This window comes from Jatropha curcas, chromosome 2 (assembly GCF_041381405.1).
Source record: "Jatropha curcas cultivar XTBG-Jc1 chromosome 2, XTBG_Jcur_1.0, whole genome shotgun sequence".
Classification (NCBI taxonomy): domain Eukaryota; kingdom Viridiplantae; phylum Streptophyta; class Magnoliopsida; order Malpighiales; family Euphorbiaceae; genus Jatropha; species Jatropha curcas.
In genome coordinates, this window is record NC_143152.1 from 32,000,509 (window position 1) to 32,021,404 (window position 20,896).

The 20,896-nt window shown below is 34.2% G+C and overlaps 1 protein-coding gene across 6 annotated transcripts; it reads right to left on the reverse strand.

Moving 5' to 3' along the window:
* Positions 1-180: 180 nt before the first annotated feature.
* Positions 181-19,738, reverse strand: LOC105647593 (piezo-type mechanosensitive ion channel homolog). Of its 6 annotated transcripts, none has more exons than XM_089717523.1 (21): positions 19,310-19,738; positions 17,799-17,879; positions 16,501-16,660; positions 16,214-16,371; positions 15,438-15,594; positions 15,129-15,315; positions 14,181-14,296; positions 13,987-14,071; positions 12,951-13,166; positions 12,686-12,863; positions 10,955-11,083; positions 10,569-10,742; positions 10,248-10,478; positions 8,314-9,768; positions 4,839-7,318; positions 3,981-4,376; positions 3,071-3,229; positions 1,715-2,218; positions 1,460-1,595; positions 1,182-1,326; positions 181-771 (listed from the first exon to the last, which is right to left on the reverse strand). In XM_089717523.1, exons 1-21 carry the CDS (start codon positions 19,356-19,358, stop codon positions 636-638), a joined length of 7,332 nt encoding a protein of 2,443 aa, XP_089573649.1. In that variant the 5' UTR covers positions 19,359-19,738; the 3' UTR covers positions 181-635. The 6 variants fall into 6 exon arrangements, with proteins under 6 accessions (XP_089573649.1, XP_089573647.1, XP_089573648.1 ...); XM_089717521.1 differs by having other exon boundaries at positions 8,236-9,768; XM_089717522.1 differs by lacking the exon at positions 19,310-19,738 and adding an exon at positions 18,261-18,327 and having other exon boundaries at positions 8,236-9,768.
* Between the last annotated feature and the right edge of the window lie 1,158 nt (positions 19,739-20,896).

Below are 20,896 nucleotides of genomic sequence, written 5' to 3' on the forward strand. Positions count from 1 at the left end.
ATGGCATTTCTAAGAACAATTTTCTAAATCTCTATCTTGTTATATTTCTTTTATTAACTCCATTAACAAGTTCCAAGTCATTTTATTATTACTTTATTTGTGAATACACCATTACAAGATTTTCATGAAATTAAAGTTATTGATCTATTACTTGAAAATACTAAGGATTCCTGTCCACACTTTGGGATGAATAAGTACTACATTCATTCAAGAGAGACAAAATCTGTTCTGAAAGTACAACTTTTTTTTTTTTTTTTTTGTGAGGAAGAAAAGGCATAAATCTATACAATTTGCTCGAGCAAGAACATGCAACTTTACAAATTGAATCACATCAAGTTTCACTGTATGAGCAGCAGAAGCTCCTTTCCATGCAAATTAGCATAGATCCACTGTTTTCTTTTTAATTGCCTACAACATTTTTGTGCTCATTAGCCTTCACCGAAGTATAGGAAATCCTCCAGGGAAACAAGAACAAAATGATTGTGATCACCGCTTCGATAAACAGATGTGCATCAGTGCCGAATGAATTCTCAAACTTTTCTGTCAATAATCCGTTGGAGATCTTTTCCAGTCTCAATATAGAGCTTATGCTAGGCAGAGTGGCAAGTTGAACAAAGATCACACCTGGCAATGAATTAATCCGGCTTGGTATATTCAAGCAGCATGTGTGAAGAGCGATAAATTTTCACCAGTGTCCAATATAGGACCTCTTCAACTTCCAGCTCACCCTCTTCTCTTGCTGCATAAATATCCTCACATATTGACAATAACCTGCATCAGCCATGCAGTCAATCACATTTAATGATCTTCAGAAGGGTTTACAAATCGGGACATGCATATCTATTTTTGTCCCTGAAGTCGATTTTTAAACTAGACTTGGTTTGATGTTAAAACTTAAACCATGTGTCTGTTTTCTCCTTGTCAATGGATATCCAAGAAGCTTCTAGTAATATAAGACAATTAATTACACCAACATAAATGAAAATTATAATAATGCTGCGTGTGTGTGCGCGCGTGAATAGGTATTACCCTTTTGGACCTCAACAGAATAATAACAACATAGAATAAAATGTTCGGAGGCTTAAAATTCTGATATTCAACAGAATAACAAGTGGAAGTAAAGAGACTACAGTCGCATATTTGATCGTTCAGTGTCAAAATTGGAAACAATGCTTGCATACCTGTCACAAGAAGGAAGATTCTCAAATGGTATTCTCATTCTTAGGTCAGAAAATTGTAGTCTGATAAAACGGCCAACCGCAAGCACAAAAGTAATGTAGAGACCCCAGATACTGAACTTACTTAGTGTTTCACCAAGAATACCCTCTGAAAAAAAAAAAAAAAAAGAATAAATATTTTGTGATCAACTGACAAGAATATCATTGGGATTTTTTATTAGCACACAGATTTATAAATGCACATAAAAGCTGTAGTGATCACACTTTTCATAACTACTCACGTGGTGTTTCCTCAGAAACAATTATAGCCATAGGACCTGCAATCTGACCACATACAGATGCAGCATCAATATCATGGAAAGACCACCATTCTAGATTCCCACGATTGAGAACAAGATCCCCACTAACCAGATCTACCTGCACAAACAGTTTTCATGGCAGCGAATCAATCAACTCTGATGCATTACCTTCAATGTCAGTATTCATAGACATCAAGGCAGAGAAGGAAAGCTTATAGTGGGAAGGAAACCACATACCAACTCTTCCAAAATCCGCACTTCACCAGATCCAGTAACCCTGAAGTATCTTGGATAAACGTTATGTATCCTGAAGCTACTGGTAGTACCATTTAGCACTGCCATTACTTCTGAATATGTTGGAAGATCCTCATCTTGAACTATCAAGTCATATCTCACAACTTCCTTTCCTTTGGGACGATCCCTTGTTAACTGCCAAGAAAAGATTACGTCCATGCTCCACCTGAGGGAATTCATGTATCTGTCCTGGACTACTGGTGGAACCAGCCACAAGGAGCTACCATCAGCTTGGCAGCATATCAATTGAACGTCCTTCTCATCATATGCACGTAAATAACCTTGAGGATCAAGATCAACATGTGAACCTATTCCATTCCATGAGAACTTTTCACAGAGTGTTGTCTCAAATAATGTAAGCCGTCCACTAGTTGTTCTTATATCAATCCGGATACTGGCTTCTTTAATAGGATTAGCAATATTTGTGGGGTTACCACTACTGTACATCTGTGCAACCAAAAAAAAAGAAAAAAAGAGAGAGAATTAGACGGCACATAAGTTGTAGATATCCTAATGTTTACACTGCATGTTGCAGTAGGGAATATAAAACATCAATGCTTCTGAATTGCAAATAGAATACAAGGCTGGTTAGAAGTTCTTCTTTATGAAGATTTGTAACAATGGTAGAGTTGGTTAAATTAATACTAATACCAAGTCTGAGAATGCCTCACACCAAACTTGGATTGTTGACTCACTTCCCTGTTATTGGTCTATATACACCAGATACCTGATCCTCCATTCAGGATTTTGGTTTTATTTCCTTAAAAATCTGCTTCATTGAAATTCTTGAATATCTCTTGGAAGCATCAACAATAATACATCAAAATACATCATCCTACTTTTTTCATATTTGTCCATTTTTCATTTTTTTTTTCCTCGGTGCTTTCCATGTATTACAGTTAACAATCCTCTGCTTCATTGGTACTTTTATATGTTTAGCAGCCAAATAGCATAAATTCATCAAATGTCATTCAGCAAAGGCAGATCTCAAATTCTGATGCCTAGTCAACTCAGCACTTGATTTCAATTACAATATTCATTCCCTCTCATTGCTAATATGTATTTTACATTATCATCCAACAAATTGTAAGATTCATTATTTTTAGGCTGCCCACACAAGGTTGTATAGTTTAATGAAATTTGCTGGTGAAAACTTCAGACGGCGAGATGAGCAGTTTATCATTATGATAGGTGTCAAGCAGAAGTGCAGAGATGTATGCAACTGAGGCATCCTAACAGACCAGTAGACTTGAACCTTGTTCCTACATGACAGAGCCAGGACACAGTTTAAATCCTTACCAGCATGGGAGCCCATATAACACACAACAATATGAAGAAAAAGCATATCCCATTGCAAAATTTAGTTGTTTTCGATTGCTTCTCTCCTTGTCGATGTTTTGCTTTATTCAGATCCGCGTCACATTTGACAAGAAACAAGCTGGCATGAATGTCTTCCAACTGAAAATAGAGCTAATGTCAGATCCAGAAATAAACATGCATCTGATATATTCAAGCCATTTGATTGAACAAAACAATGAACGGTTAATAATACCCTAACATTGGCCCTGGTATACATGAGAAATATTATATTTACAGTTGGCAATTACATTGGGAATTAAGATTAGTTAAGTGGACCTGAGTTGAATGTTGTGAATAAGCAATTGCTCTTGATACTTTCAACTAAATGATGCAGAGTTTTATTTTATGAGAGTACACAGTCTATATATACATTTAGATTTTCAAGCTAAGATTCTGCTCGTGAGCGTAATGGTATAAGCCTGCCTGACTGTGAGACCGACTGGTCGAACAGAGACGCAGGTTGCACATAGGCTCATAGTAATCCAAGAGCTCAGTGTAGAAGGGCTCTCGCTCAAAAGATCAAAGTTACAGGGGTAACAAGTTGATGACTCCCAAGAGCTCTTATCATCAGAGGCTTTTGGCACCTTGATGCCGACATATCACACCTTGATGTATAAAAAGACATGACTAAGAAACTAATAGCTGGAAACCTATTACAATTTCTAAGAGCTCAAGTTAAGCTTTCTTTGTTTACTAATTATTTTATTTTCTGATAAAAAAAAAGTATACATGTGTCATGTGCATAATAGAGTGATGTATGAACACAGAAAATGACTCCATCAATACACAATAACAATGATGAAAACAATGATAACAAAGCTACTTGTATTTTAGTCAGCAATGGACATACCTTCAGCCAGTCATACATGGTCAAAGATGTAGTGGTGCACGACCAATCAAGCACACATCGCAATTCATAAAGAAATGGCAGAGCACGATAAAGTCGGAAACCCAAATAGTTAATTTGTGAAATGCTACTTGTCAAAAACTGCCTATATAAAGTGCTTTTGTGTGGGATCCCAAATCTTATTTGTACAGCTTGCAGAGCTAGAGAAATTGCCTTGGTGAAATAGATAGCACGGAGTGCATATCTTGCAGCATGCCTGTGTTGTAGATCAATGTGGGAAGCATAATTTGCGATTGAGTATGTGAAGAGAAAAAAATTGATAAAATAGAAGATGACTTTTCCAGTGGCAAATGAACAAAGGTATATTATACGATCAACCACTATCAAGAAAAAGATCACCTGCAAGAAGGAACAATTTTATCTACTTAAGAAAAATAAAACCAAATATATCATTGACACACTAGGATGGAAAACAATAAAGGTATAGAAATTGATGTTGGTGAATCTGTTTCAGATATGGCAAACTTAATTTTTGAAAAAGTACCGCTGTTTGGAGACATTTCACAGATTCAACTTTGAAGCAATTCAGAAAGAATTATCCAAGGAAACAAATGAAATTTTGTGATTGTAGCGTTTCAAAACTGACTCTGTCAATTGTTTAAAGTTATTTAATAAAAGACAGAATCTGATCGATGCCATTGATTGGTAACATTCCCTTGGTTGTGTGTGTAGCATATAAGGAGCTACTCTGAGTGATAAGCTCCATCTCAAAAACATACCAATAAACTGAATTAATAAAACTAGTAAGTTATGATTCTACACCAATACTGACAATAGTCAAGGAAGAGGTTTATAATTTACCATTAAGATAAATACAAACTCTTTCGGGAATTGATCTTCAAGCTGATAAACTTCGAGGAATTCAATGTTGTTTTTCATGATTGATTGATAGAAAATGGCCACCAAGAAAAAAACAGCCAAATCAGCACAAAATGTGTAAGCATAGAGATCAATATGTTTCTTTCCTCCACCAATCACTGAGAGAATTGGGTAAGGGAATCCTATTTCGTTAACAACACCATTACGTTCAGCTTCTAGAATCTCATAAGCTACATCAGCTGCTGGAGTTAGTGATTTATAAAATCCTCCTTCAGAACATTCTTTCAAAGGAGAGGCATGTAACACTTCAAGAACAGCCAGAGCAACATTTTCATTTTCCGGACTCCTCTCAATGCTTTGAACACGAACTCTACTGATTGAATGGAAATGGTTTGAGCCCATGTCCTGGCATCTTTTATCATGCATGATCTTAAGCATTTTGTTTATTCCTGATTTGATTCTTTCAGGCTGAATGCCATCCCTAGGCCACAAATCAACTTTCATAGACAACTGGACAAAGAAGGGTGGAGTTTCTGCTCCCTGCGTCAGAGATTTCCAATACCTGTAAAGGCTGCTAATCAATTGTTCCACAAAAGATTTGGCAGACAAATGCAGACTCTCTATTATCATCCAGCAATCCTTAATAGCCTCTTTTTGGCACTTGTTTCTTCTTTTCCGAAAGCTGTTTTCAGGAATTGTTGCCCATTCACTATCTCTAGCAGTTATGGAGGTCTGCAAGAGAGTAAACAAATACACTACAAAAAGAGGTAAGTTGCTGATTACAAATGATGATGTGATTTTATGTTCAGGAAATCCTAGTTCCTGAAGCACTCTCATATTGAAGGTCAACCCACAATGTTGGATGATGATCTGATATATGTACTGAAGCAGTATATCCATCTCCGTGTAAATCAGCATAATAATCCAGAACATGTTATTTGGACCAGTACTCACACAGAGAGCATAAAGAAAAAGAACTGCAGGATAAACCATTGAAAACAAACTGAAATTCCACATGAATATTAGAACAAAGCAACAGTAACAAACAGCATCATTGTTAGATCGCATTTGGGCCCACATGTAATGGAGGATCATCCCAATTTGCATACATGCACCTTGAGAGGTAGTCAGCCGATCACCAGATTGCATTGAAAATGTTGAGTCGATAGGTTCACACCCTATGTTCTCATTCTCTGTCTCATAGTATACCTCATCATCAGAACAATCATCCCCTAGATCTAGTTCATTTTTTATATTAAAGAAACTCACTATATTGGCTACTGCCATATTACTAAGAGATTGCACTTGATTAACTCCATCATTGAACAAATTTACGGCTGACATTAGTGATGCTTTCTTGGCTTGGAATTTGTCTTCGTCTCTTTCATGTGAATCCCAAAACTCTGAAGTAGCAGCTTTATCTGTTAGCTCAATGATCCCATCAGTAAATTCCAGTGAATGCTTTCTGGAATGCGCCACTGATGGACTTTCAGGGCTTTTATTCCTAGGAGATTCATTCACATCAAAAGAAAATAAAAAATCAGAGTTCAAACCAACAGTTTGCTTCTTAAAATCAATTCCCAGTTTGTCTACGAGTTTGTTAATGGCATCTGCACTAACGGATTTTCTCATCCTATTTCCTTGACTTTGATAAGCATTACCAAAATTTGCAGTAAAGCTGATGTTCTGAAGCTGGATTTGGAGATTAAGCAAATCTGATTTCAACTTTTCCACTTGAAAATTACGCAACTGCTTCTCCTCTTCAGATTTTTGTATCTGTTGCAATTGTGAAGTCTTCCAAGCTGCCTTCTTCTCCTGTTCCTGCACTATAGAACCAATCTGCTCTGCTTCAAGATATTCAGATACATAATCAAACTCCTGTGCTGAAAACATGTATGATTGTAAGGATATAAGCATAAATATGATAATCTCCACGAGTGCTGATCTTGATGTAATTCGAAATCCATAATCATATTTGTAAAATCCAACTATTTCACTTATGTAATCTATCATTTCGCATTTTGCCTTGCAAGAACCCCCAACAAAAGGGGATTGATAAGCAAGAGAAAGGACTATTACAGCAAAGTTGTAAATCCGTAAGAACTTGAAAATTTCATTCTTTTTTAAAATTTCAAGCCTCATCCGAAAGAAAACCAGAGCAAAACCAAGGTATCCAAGGTGTAGAATGTCAAATTCAAGAGTTCCCGTAATTAAAATCAAAGTCAGAACAAGATCCAGTAAGTGGCAATAACTATAAAGCTTCAGGTAGTCCAGAAATGTCCACAGAAATTTTCTTTCAAATAAGAGATCATTCAGTGATGCATTCTTATATTGAGACATCATTTGTTGATACGTCTCTGATGCTGAGAGACTGGACAAGCGGTCAGCACGGTATTTGAAGCATGAAAGCATGAAGACTGCATAGTAGCTGATGAGCATTCGCGGATCATCAACCACAATTCCTGCCAAAAAATATCATACTTAGCCAACACTTGGTGGTCGAGGCTTTGCAGGATATTCTGAAAGCACATGGCAGAATTAAAGTGATATGATTTCAATCTTCTGGACATTTAAGCATGTGAGGACTTCCCTAAGTGCTTCGTAGAAAAGATTAAAGTAATAAATGCTTGTAACTGCAATTCCAATCTTAAACCTGATGATGTGTACATGTCGGTGAACAAACAAATCATTTAGTAAAATGCCAGAGTAAAAGCCAATTGAACTTCAGGTATGAGGAAAGAGAAACAGAACTAAAATTGTTCCCGCAGACAAAATGTTAAATTTTGCACAGTTATATGCATTGCCAATTCGCCATAACTAATATGCCACTTCGATTTGACCTTAGGCAAAGCCCAAAAATCATCCAGACGGATGCATCTTTTAAAAAAGAATGAAAGCAATTATAGTAAAGTGCTCTTAAAACTGAATAGAAACTCCTCAACCATAGGCCATGATGATCTAAGCACCACCATTAAAGATAATTTGATTGAAAACTCACAAATCTTTGATTTAGAGTATCTCAATCCAAATTCATTAATTTTTCATCAAAATAAATAGGAAAGTTGGCACATTCCTTGCCCTCACCCAAACAGCAATAGGAGCGTCAACCTTCATGCACCAAATTTGCAGTTAATTTTTATGAAAAGTTCTTTAAAATAAAAGATGACGATTACAGTTTTATGCAAAGATTTCTATACTTCTGCAAGTCTCAAAGAGAACTATTCAATCAAAGATCTAAAAACCATTATATCCACAAAAGAAAGTTTCACTTGTTAGAAGTAGAATACATCGAATCTAAAGTTATAAATTCAGTAATATGTAAACAATATAAAGTGGCATTATTTGTTAACCCTCAAAAAATGTTTATCTAAGGAAATACCTAGCCAGCATTTTTTGCAATGGTCATAGTAAATATCAGAGCTTCTCCAACAGTCATTACAAGGTACTAATGTGTCACCTGCATCATGTTGCTTCCAAGATAACTGATTCAACCAAATGGCCAAGTATTCAAGGATGATAACAGAACCAAACAAGAAGACAAATATGGGCCACAGTTTTCGCATGATATGCTGAGGCAAAAGGATGCAAGCAGCAAGTGATGCGACATACAGCAAGGAGATGGAATTAAGCACAGCAAAGCTAGCAAGAAGTAATGCAACCATGTTAATCTCCAGTCCAAAGAAATTGAATATATTCTCTATCCAAAATTTCACACATGCTTTTAAAGTAGTCATCTGCAGGTGAAGTCTTTCTTTTCTCAGGATATGGCTCCGCCTTCGATTCCACTTATGGTTCTCTTTGGAACTTCCACAAGCATTTGAATAATTTTCAGGGTTACTGTCTTCAAAGCCTCTTGTCGCATCCAGCCCTCGAATTATGAAACTGCTAAAAGATGGCCATGTATGATTTATCTCTTCTGTCTCTTTTTCTATCAAGTGGCCAGAACCTAAAGGGTGTTTAGTTTTGCTTTTTAGGTTTGTTGCTTCACTTGGAGCTTCTTCTGCTAAGCCAAACAAAGTACAAGGCTCTTCCCATCTTCCTCCATTTCCAAAATTGCATGGCATTCTCTCCAACCAATTGAAGACATTGTACTGAAGTATACACGAAACTATAACCAAAATTTTTCCCCTCAAGCCTGATTCTAGACCAGAGAAACCTGGCTTATAGAATTGCAATCCCAAGAAAAGTGACAGAGAATAGTTGTTTTGCCCAGGTAACATTTCAGCACAGTCACCCCATAATTGGAAAAGGTACTCGAACATTACAAGAAATCCTGAATAAACTAGAAACAGTTTTGAAGGGATCCAAGAAGACTTAGGTAATGTTGAACAAACAGCCAAACCAAAAAGATATAGAAAACCAAATGCACCAATAGGGCAGAGAGATGCATAAAACAAGGCAAGATCTAGTATCTTCTCAATGTGCAAAATTAAAAGACGTTTCACAAAGGACAGGGAACATTTTTCTGGTGCATCACCATCAATTGGTTGAGGAAATTTACTCTGTCTCCTCTCATAGCTGTATAATTGCATCACAATTAATACAGCAAGGGATTGCCAAATATTTTCCAACATGGAAGCTTCTGGGTTATATCCAAATACAGAAGACACATCAACCATCCTCAACAACCATATCTGAGAACTGAAGAAGACACTGAAGCCATAGATGAGAATAAACACTAAAACTGCGTAAACTTTCAGTGGTAACCAAAGGCGTCTTTTGGTCTTTCCGATAAGCTGTCTTCCGGTCATCCATAATAGAAGGAAGAATAGGTAGCCAAATGAAATAAAATTAGGTTTTACCAGGTACACGGTGAAAAGAATTGTCAGAAAGGCAATGTAGGTTCCACATGATCGATACACTGAACGAAACTTCAGCCCTATAGCCTCCAGATATGACACTATCCTTTTGTCTGAAGATAAAGCAAAAAATCTATAAGTTAAATTTTATAAGTATCATTGAACTTCTATCACATTCATTGCATAAACCAACTCCATGAACGACATTGAAATAGTTTCACAATATTTGGCTTCAAGAAAAATTGGTTAGCTGAACTTAGTTCAGAGTTATAACTTCCAAATAAAAGGTAATATTATAAAGTGATTAGAAAAGCCAGAAGAATTCCTTACAACAGGAATCACCATACTGATTTCAGTGGTGCTGACAATAGTTTAATCATCAAATTTATCTAACAGAATTTGTCCTGACATTTCCTTGCTCAAGGCCATTTATGGTCTCATCTATCAGAAATTTTTTATCAATCTACAAGTGTTAACGAAGTGTTTGAAACTTCTTGAAAATTGATGTAGATGATTATGACCATTCTCACAAGGACATAAATTGGAGAAAAGTCAAAAGCATAGAATATATTCAACCTTTGATGAGTTATACCATGAGAAGTGTTATTGTCAAGGCTCTGTTTGGATGTTGATGTAAAAACTGATAATAGAACTGATTTTATCAAACCGGCTCTCAAGATGCTAAAACCAAATGGAGGGCAGGGAGAATGTTGCAAAATTGCTGAAAATGAGGACAGCATTTCAAACCCATGATTATGAATCGCACAGGAGCATGCAAGTGTTGCTATCTTTAAGAAATCCCCCGAACTAGCACTAAGAAAACCTACAGGTAAAGGAAAGAATGATTGTCTCATAAAAATTATGCCGCATATGCTAAAAGATAAACAGTCTAAATAACATTACAAGTGGTTACCTAATTGTGACAGGATATCTCTAGCAAATGAGTGTTTCTGTTCCAAGGCTTTAGATATTAGATCAAGCTGAAGAATGTACAACAGTGCAAAATGTGCCTCACATAGAACTATCAATGATTGGCGTATCTTCCAACTGATGTTGTGGCTTAACAGATATATTAGAAAGAAAGCCACTGATGCATGAAGCAGAGAGTAAAAGTTAGTATATTATCCAATGAAATGAGTAAAAGTTATACAATAAAGCATTTGGAAGTTTACAAATTTACAATAAGTACTGCCAAAAAAGGTTAAATGTAATACCAAGTTAAATACATGAGGAAATGGTGTATCACTATATGAATGGTCAATTGCAAGTAAAACCAGAATAAAAGGTTCTTCAACTTACTATATACAGCATGGATGATTCCAGGTTTTAGTGCAATAAAAAAAATCAGCAACAATGTTATAGCCCGAGAGCTTTTACGCAGTCCCCATGCTATTGTAGCTACAATCAATACTTTGGTTTCTTCATTCTCTGAACGAAACATAAAGGTAAGTGAAATTATGGGCCACAAGAATAGCAACCTTCCAAGAATAACTGAACTGAAAACTAGGAAGATCAATGCATTCTTTTCTAGCTTTCACCCAAGATATTTATTATTTAACACCTAATTGCAGCGATTTTCATACAATTATTATTTGAATTTGAAGCTAATGCAGCTTCATCAAGAAACAACCTTCTTGAGGAAAAGATAAGAAAATTAGATAAAAGACAAGCAAAAGTCCCCAAACGTTGTTGCGGTATTAGCATGACATTATATTTTTGAAAACTTTTATACCATAAACATATTACTATTTTTAAGATAATAATAATTAATAATTTCAAATTACATCATTAAATAATTTATTTAATTGTTTCACACTTTATTTGGATAAATCATTGAAATCTAACATTATATTTAATTTTATAATTTTTATTTAGAAACACAAATCCAAATCCTTATATTAATTATAAATGTTAGTATATGTGTAGCGTTCCCTCAAAACAAATAAAAGAAAAAAACTCTAAACGTAATAGCATTTTCATTTATCTTGCTACTCAATAAAATGATATAACTTATCTTTTATTAATTATAACCTATGCAATTTTTAACAATGTATCTTCATTCCAATGGCGAGGTGTTGTTATCTGCTGGTGCCTTTTTTTTCATCTTGAATAGTTTCTTGCCCGAAAACAACTTGAGACAATTTAATAATTATATATTAATGAAAATTACCATTTTCAAATTTACAATTAAAATCATTGCCATTTGAATCCAAACTTTACAAATGAATTTTAATTTAAGAAATGTGTTTATTTTTCAAAATATAAAAAATTGTTGAAATATTTTGAAAAGCTGACCAAGGTAAGAGAATAGAATAAACCCCCCAACCCCAAAAGAATCTTAAAGCTATTACCATTCTTTGCATTCTCTCTAAGTTTTCTAATATATCATATTTTTCAATTTCTGAAAAAATAATATGCATTAATTTTTTGTCATATATTTATGAAACAAAAACCTAAAAATAAGAGGATATATATAAAAAATTTCAAAATATTCCCGCTTTACATGAAAAAATTTTGCAATATATATTTTAAAAATAAAAGAATAAATTGAAAAATTGGACGATATAGAGGAAAATGAGATGCCAATTCCTATGGGCTTTATTTTATTTTTCAATATAAATATTTTATTAGTTTCTTTATGATTTTTAAATAACTTTAGTTTCATTAAAAATTTGATAAAATACTTGAAGTGAAAAGAATTTGTAAGATTCGGATCATATTGTAAAGATTTTTGTTTTAGGGCTAATTTTGAAAGTTGGTATATAAATTAGAGATATTTTTGTAATTAACATTAAACTTTAAACTTTGTAGCAACATGGAACACGACTTATGCTAGCTACAATATTTTCGCAGTTACAAATCACCTAGGCAGTGGAGAAGTTTCCTCCATGCACTATTACAGAGAATGTGATTGGAGAAGACTTTTAGTATATAGGGGCAGCTGTAATTCCAAAGTTACTGTTCCTTTGAAAAGTAACTTTGGAAATCATTTTAGTATATATAAAATATAATGTGCAAAATAGTCCTCACCTTCTACTATGAAATGGTCACTTGAAGATTCTCGTTCCCCATCAGACAAGTACAAGAAAACAGAGTTGTTGACAAGATTGCCCAAGGCTACAAGGACACCAAGACAAAATTGTGCAAGTAGATAGAGTCCTGGAATAGGGTAATGCCATAAGCCCAGAGTTTCCCATATTTCAGTGTCCTGCAAAGACATTCTAAAAGATCTTATAATAATTTGATAATAATTATGAACATTAGACCCAAAAGCATTCACCAAAAAAATGAATACCTTCCACATTTTCTTAATTAGGAACATAAATGCCACATTGAAGACATAGGTGGTAGCAGCCCATAAGAGAATGAAGATAAGAAGCAAACCATTTAATTGATGCAAGCGGAACAATGAAGGGAAGGCAGAAATAATGTAGCCAACATGAGCAAGCAGTCCAAATGCACAGAGACTTGCAAATTGGAAACTCCAAAATGACAGAGAAAGCAAGAAAATCTGCATGTTAGTGCCAGGCAAAATTGAGTAAATAAGGCATAATCCAAAATGGGTTAACAAATACTGAAATAAGGGGAAGCCATTAAGGCTTAATGTATAAAAAAACTTAAGAAAGAAAAGGAACCAAGAAACAGGCAGATTGCTATCCAAATGTTGAGAAATTAATTGCGAATGCTTTACTTAATCTGGAGCTACCATCATTCAAGAGCATTCATGGTGTGGTTTTTATTGCAACTGTGTGCTTATCGAGAACATGAAAGCACCCTTTATCCTTGGTTAAAATATCACCAAATTTCCCAGAATTGTTGTCCGTATGATCACTTTCTAAATGAGAGAGACATAATATAATTCCTCTTCAAAATTTTCTTTTTTACAAAAAGTATTTCAAAATTTTTTCTGACTTGTACTGTGTTTTGCATTGTTATTAATTTGATCATAGCAGTTTTGAACAAAGGATTCATATAACTAACCCCAACTAGTTCGGGACTAAGACTTGGTTATTGTTGTTGTATACTATAAGCTTTGCAATTGCCTATAGATGTATTGATATCCATACTATAAATGGTAAAGAGCTTGTTAATGAATTCAGACAAGGAAATCTATATCTACATAGGTTATATCAATATGCATAATATGTTGGGCTAATTATCATTTGTACTATAAAAAATAAATGTCCCCATAATTATTTGCAGTTTGAGGACCAATGAAACAGAAAAACTAGCATAGGTAACAAATGGAATAGCACAATTTGGTTATGAATTGATGATTTATGAGAAGAAAAATGACAAAAAATTGAAAGCAGTTAATTTAGCGAGCATACTGGGAAACCATAAGTGAAAAAGTTCACACTGAAAGTCTGAAAAACTTCGCCTCTCAACATATCATTGGTGTGCCTTACACTGTACCTGCACAGTAAGGCTCCAAGTAAAACATCACAGCTGGGAAAAGCTCTGATATTAATGCAAGAGAAATTCAAACTAAAGACCAAAATGTAATAGCACCACCATAAATTACCTTGATTCATAGATAAAAAATGAATGCTCTCGGAGAAGCAGACGCTCAGACAAGCTGCTTTCTCTTGGGGACATGATAAAATCCATCTCAATAAGCTCATTCCTAATGCAAGATAGCTGTCAAGGAAATAGGCACATTGAACATCTGTCCATAATGAGAAGGAATATTTCCAAATGTAGAGAAAAAAAAAAGGCATGGTCAATCATCTCGTTTGCTGCTCATCTTGAATTGTAATACATCAAAGGAAAATAATTAAGGACTTCCTTTGAATTCCAGAAACCTTTCACACATTCACTTCACATTCTAGGTTTAAAGCACATGGAATAACCTGGATCTATATGAATCCTATGTTGTGCCAAGCTTTAGATCAAAATGCTCTTATACTTCCACCGGGAAGAATAAGCAGCTAGGATTCATTGGTAAATGACTAAAGCAAAAGGAACATGAGAGTAAGATTCATGATCAATAATGTAAGAGGAAAGTAATTGAAAAAACCACCTCAAATAAATATCTCTAATTGATTGGAAATAAGCTACTGGCCTCACTCTAATTTCTTTTGCAAGGTAAACACTTTAACTGCAGTCCCAAATGCAGAGATGCAAGGCCTGCACGTACTTATTGTTGCATATTGCATGGTAAGGACTACCATTCATGCCTGCTTGTCAACCAAAATTAGCAGCAGATCCTAGATTTTTATAGATGGGTCACTAATTCCATTACAAGCTACACACACATGTGGTATTTGCAACATTGCCAAATCATTTTAAGTTTTTGTTCTGATATTTCCAAGATCTTAGCAAATGCTAACCAAACACATAAAATTCATAAAGGACTTAAAAAAAGGAAAGAAAGAAAATGCAACAATCAGTTATTATTGGTTTATTTCTCTGTGTAAATTTTCATAATTTAAACCAGGCAGTAGATCTAAAGTGAATATAATTTGCTTACCATAATGTAGAAAAGTAGAAGTGAGAGACAGGAACATATTTCTGACCACTCTGATTTTGCAGATATTTTATACAGACCAATGAAACCAGCAACACATTGAATCATCCCAGAAAACTCAATTGGAAGCTGATATGCATACAACAGGACAATATTCAACCCCGAATACAACAAAAGATACCTCCACCACCTTCAAACCCATACAAGTTAGTGTAAATCATTCAAATTGACATTTGATTGTTATGAAAACAACCAATCTTGCTCAGAGAGGAGATCCAAAAACAGAAATAATAATAAGACTAAGTTACTTACTGGAGAAGGCCCAAGAAATTGCTTGTTATAGACCACTTAATGAGTCCAATACAACTGCAAATGAAAAATGGTAAGGATGCCCAAGATGGATGACTAATGCCCACAACCAGCTGTACAAAGGGCAATAATAAGCAGCATAAAACCCTGAGACGCGAGCCTTCCAAGGAGCAAAAGAATAGATAAGCAAAGGTGAAAGTTCCAAGGTCAGGAAAATGCTCACACCATTTAATGGTTGATCACAATATAGCTGAGAAATTAGGGCTGAAAATTCACAAGTGATACTGAACTGAAGGAAAATTTTCCAAATGTTTCTTTCATAGTCCAAGGTTTCTTTTTCTATTTTGTTTTGAAGATACTCATGGTCCAGGTTAACAATATAGATTTTGGATAAAATGTCTCAAATAATTATAATATAATTTCTATTCCATACAATAGAATAAATGAAAGAGGAAGCAAGGAAACTTTTTGGGGAAGGAAACAACAGTACGTGCTGAAGCATATTTCAGTGACTTCTTTATCTCCCTGTTCCCAGGGCCCTAAAATTAAAATGCTCTAGGAAAAATTCATGTGCCAACTAAATTGCAAATGAACTGTACTAAGATATGAATTGAAGCAGCAAAAAAGAAAAATGCTCATGTGCCAACTAAATTGTGAATGAACTGTACTAATTATTTGACTTGAAGCAGGAAAAAAAAAAAAAAAAAAAAAAAAAAAAAAAAAAGGAAGAAAGCACGTATATATTTTAAAGAAAAAGAAAATAATCTGTGATGACAAACCTATATGTATAACAAAAGAATACAGATGTCCCCACCACGTATCTTTCCATAGATCCAGACAAGATCTGCTACCAGAGATTCCAATTACAGCAACAAAAGCTGCAGATATTTGGATGACCATAAAACATATTTCATATTGCAAACTCCAAGTGTGAATGCTGCAAAACCACCACATTCAATATGTATAAAGTTGCTTAAGCAAGCAATCATGCAATTTATGGAAACTTTGCAAAGGAAAATCAGTAGAAAGAGAAAAATGAAGTATATATGTTAACTTCAAACCTCACCTTAGGAAACCGACTAACTTGGCCCATTGAGCATCAGAAACACTCCACTGGTCCCCTTTGACAGCCCATATGATGTGAAATATGGCATGTGACAGAACCGCCAATGAAGAAAAGATAAGCGTGCACCATGATAACTGAGATAGCCTTTGAGATTGAAAACCTATTCGATAAAAAAAAAAAAAAAGTGAAATTCAAAATTATACAATAACAATTTATAAAAAGTCAACAACAGTAACAGGAACAGATCACATCAAATGAGACATCACTTTGATATACCTTAAGAACAGAAGTCCAACCTTGGTTGTCACTTTTGTTCATAAATCTAGTTACTAAACTTTTGTTCAAGAACTAGTTATACCATCCGCTGTAATAACCATTAACCAGTTACAAATTAGCTACCTATAGATCTTAGATCCAATATTCCTTTACAGGTCTATAAATCCAACCTGACTCAAGTTCATAAGCATTAGCACCTTAAGAAGAACAAACACAGGTTGCACAAGAGAAGATAGGACATGCAGAAGATGACAGCCACAAAAAGCCAAATCAGTAGCAAATCCATGTACACCCAAACTTCATAAGCAACTCTATAAGTAGGATTTGATATGCAAAAAGCAATATGAGATGGTAAATAGGCAGTTCTCAGGAAGATACAACAAGGTTAATTCATTTGAGAAAGGTAACTTCATATACAAGGGAGCATGAAAGAGTGAACACAGAGAATTGAGGGCCAGTTGGTCAGCAGGTTCAAGACATATTTATTTCTTCCATGTTTCCTATCATTCGGTGAGAATCAAAATACAGTATGCCAGATATATAAAGTGAATCATATACAAAGAGAGAGAGATTTTCTAGAGACTCGAAAGCATGCATCAATTTATTCAAGCATAAAGCTAACGCATACATATGTGGTTGGGAAAGCATGGACAGCCAAAATGTCAAACCTGGATACTTCTTAAAATCTATCCCTATACAGGTTTTCTTTTCAATCACTTAACTTTAGTATTCTAAAATATTTTCTCCAATGTTCTGGGAAGGTGCATGTGCAGATACTTTCTTTGAATGTATAAGAGAAGAAAACAGAGTTGAAAGACCAATTTCCATCACTACATTGTTTACTATTTTTCACATATTGAAGCGACTGTTCCTCAATGCATAATCAAAATTGAACTAAACCAGAAAATAAAAAAAAAAAAATTCTGATCTAGCAGAAACTTAAGTATTCATGTTGGGAAGCATTTATAAAGAATACAAAAAAGCAAGAAATATAACTGAGGCATCAATGATCAGAAGCTTACCATTTTTTGGTGCAGCATACTGGATCGAGAGAAAAGCTAACAAATCAACCAGAGACATCAAACTCCAATTGAGTAAAGCAGCTGGATAAAGCACAGTAGGGGAAAAAAAAGAGAGAGAAAATATTATAGCTGGTGCAGTGATGCACAGTCAAAACACCTACAGGTAGATGCATTATGCAAAATATATGGAAACCGGAAGGAAAAAGAAAAAAAAAATCCCGGAATCATATGGTCAACTAAACTAACGAAACTTCAACCCGCACTATGCTAGTTGGGGTTGGCTATATGGTTGATTTTCCTTCGCTACTTCCTCATGAATCATATAAGCATATGGATAAGGGCCATTAGAATATCTAGATATATCCCACTGTGATTAAAACTCTTAGATTTTCATAATAACATCATCCAAACGCTATCATGTCCAATTTGTTTTGTTTCAGACATTTTGTTTGGTCTTCTCACCTCCTCTGAGAACTTCCAACTATGATCACATACTTGGTTGCATCAAACTGTGAACATATGGCCAAGACAGTATCCTGAGTATGCGAAATTAGTTTATCCACAGCATTAAAAATTGTTGAACCACAAGTAGCCCACCATAATTAAAACAACAAAATAACCCCCCCCCCCAGGGCCCACCCCCAAGTAGCTGTCACAATAATTTTGCCATGGTTTGCATTCCTTAATTACGTGAATATATTCTTATCTTAGTAAAAATCACCATACTATCTACCCAGGAATCCCATAACTGCAGATAAGCACCTAGGCTCAAGAGCTTAATTATACAATAACACCATAACCAATGAGTTAACAATGCCAGCTGGACATAACCAATGAGTTGACAATGCCAGCTGGACTATCATCTATATTAGGAATACAAATGAAAAGACAGAATCAAGTACTTCATATGAATTAATGGTGTCAAATTATGATGAATGGGTACAGAATCATGAAAGACTAAATTAGACAGAATGATGTTGAATGAGTGATCCATGATAAATCACAGAATGATTCACAAACTCTAGCAGCAATATCCGCTCTAAGTAGAATCTCATGGAAAACAGTGAAAAGAATTTGCCATGCATCACTATGAAGCCGCAAAACTTCAAAGAGACGTTTATCAAGTATAGCTGTACTATATTGGAGAAATTCCCTAATGGGTATCAATGCAAAAGAGCTAAAAGTTATAGTAGAATCTCACACTAGATTACAGAGTAATCACAAGGATAGGCCTTCAATCAAACAAAACATGTAGAATCTGCTGAACAAAGCTGTGACTATGCATATATAGCATAAAAACAAGAAAAGAAGTCTCCAACTTAAAACGAATATTCCTATATCATATCGACTTGTTGTACTTGCTTATATAATTGTATATGAATAACGGAACAGCTTTCCAAGCTTTAACTTCTTGGAAATTTAGAACAATATGAATGGCATTTCAAATACATAAGACAAAGCATGATCAATCTTTATAAAATTTCAGTTAAAGGGAATAAAACAATGTAAACCTGTCAAAAGAAGCATAGGCAAAGCAAATCCACTGAGAAACCTCCCCATTATACAAATCTATTTCAACACTTAAAACCACTGAATTTGCACAATTTATGTGACAAATAACTCATCATTCTCATAAAATCTTCAACAAATACCGATTTGAGTAAAATCCAAGCTCAACTGAGAATAGTTAACCCGAAACTCCCTTTCCCTTAACAGAATCAACAATGCTAAATGTGTTAGATACGATAAATGAACAATGGGTTTGTCCAATTACAGCCATAGACCGATACCCATTTCCCACAAACGAACAAAACGTTGTCTTCATTTCCAGAACAAGAATCGCCCCTAGAATTTCGAAGAAAAACGTTGCTCGATTCAATCGAAAAAAAATGATTGTAATTTTTTTTTTTTCCCTTTTTTGTGCGTGTTTTTTCTTGGGTTATATTTGATCAAGAAGTTCGCTGTTTTAGATCTGTTACAATTTTAATGCATTATTTGCTAATTGGTGCTTCTCTACTTGAAATGTGGCATCTGAATTTCATGTCCTGCAAATGCGAAGGTAGCAAAGTTCGGTGCATTATTTAGTATTTATACATAGCAGAACTAGAACCGCGTTAGGCCCCACCAAATCCAATTCCTGGTTCCTAATACTTTGATTTCGTATGTGGTTATATGTACAATTGTGCATAAATGTTAGCCGTCCGATGATTATGATTAGTGTCTTTTTAACCATTATTGTCAATTTTTATTTCTGTAGGTAACGCGCACACATTTTACTTTGAAATAGATTAACATTTATTTTACTAATTGATATTTATAAATTAATTTTTTTATTATTAAGGTGATAATAAATTAAAATTTTAATCACGTATTCACGTAAACTAAACACTTTAAATATAAATTTATAAATAACTTTTTTCAAAATTTAATATTAAATTAATTTATAAGATTTAATTATTTCTTTAATCACTGTATAATAACTTTAAATAATTTATAGAAAGAAAGAATAATATTTAAAAGAAAATGAGAGGAATAAATTAATGTAAATTAATATAATTCCGTAATTTATAAGGTAATTATCATAAACTTACTTTCCTAGTAAAATTTATGCACTTACACCTAACCAAAAATTTTCTTAGTGTGAAAAATATGTAAAAAGTCAAAGGAGCAAAATTGATGGTCAACACGAAGGAAGGCAACATTTTTGCTTAGAAGACAAGAAAGTCCCTATTAATCGGTTAAGTGATTAAAGAATTAGGGAGGAATAGCAGCTTGACAATCTTGAAATTCCGAGTAATATTTTAGAAAGCAGCCACGTACCATACATATCCAGCCAGCACACGATGATGTTAATACAATTCTATTAACATCATATCACGTGGAAAATATTATATTCAATATAGAATTAAAGTTTTGAAATTATTTTTAGTATAGTTTTAAAAAATTGCATTGGCTCTTTAAATAATACTATTATTTTTTAACTTTCAAATTTTTGAAAATAATTATACATGCATTTCACATTTTTTTAACATAGTGGATTCAATTATTTGGATTGTTATTTCTCATCTATATTATTATATTTTATTTCATATATAAAT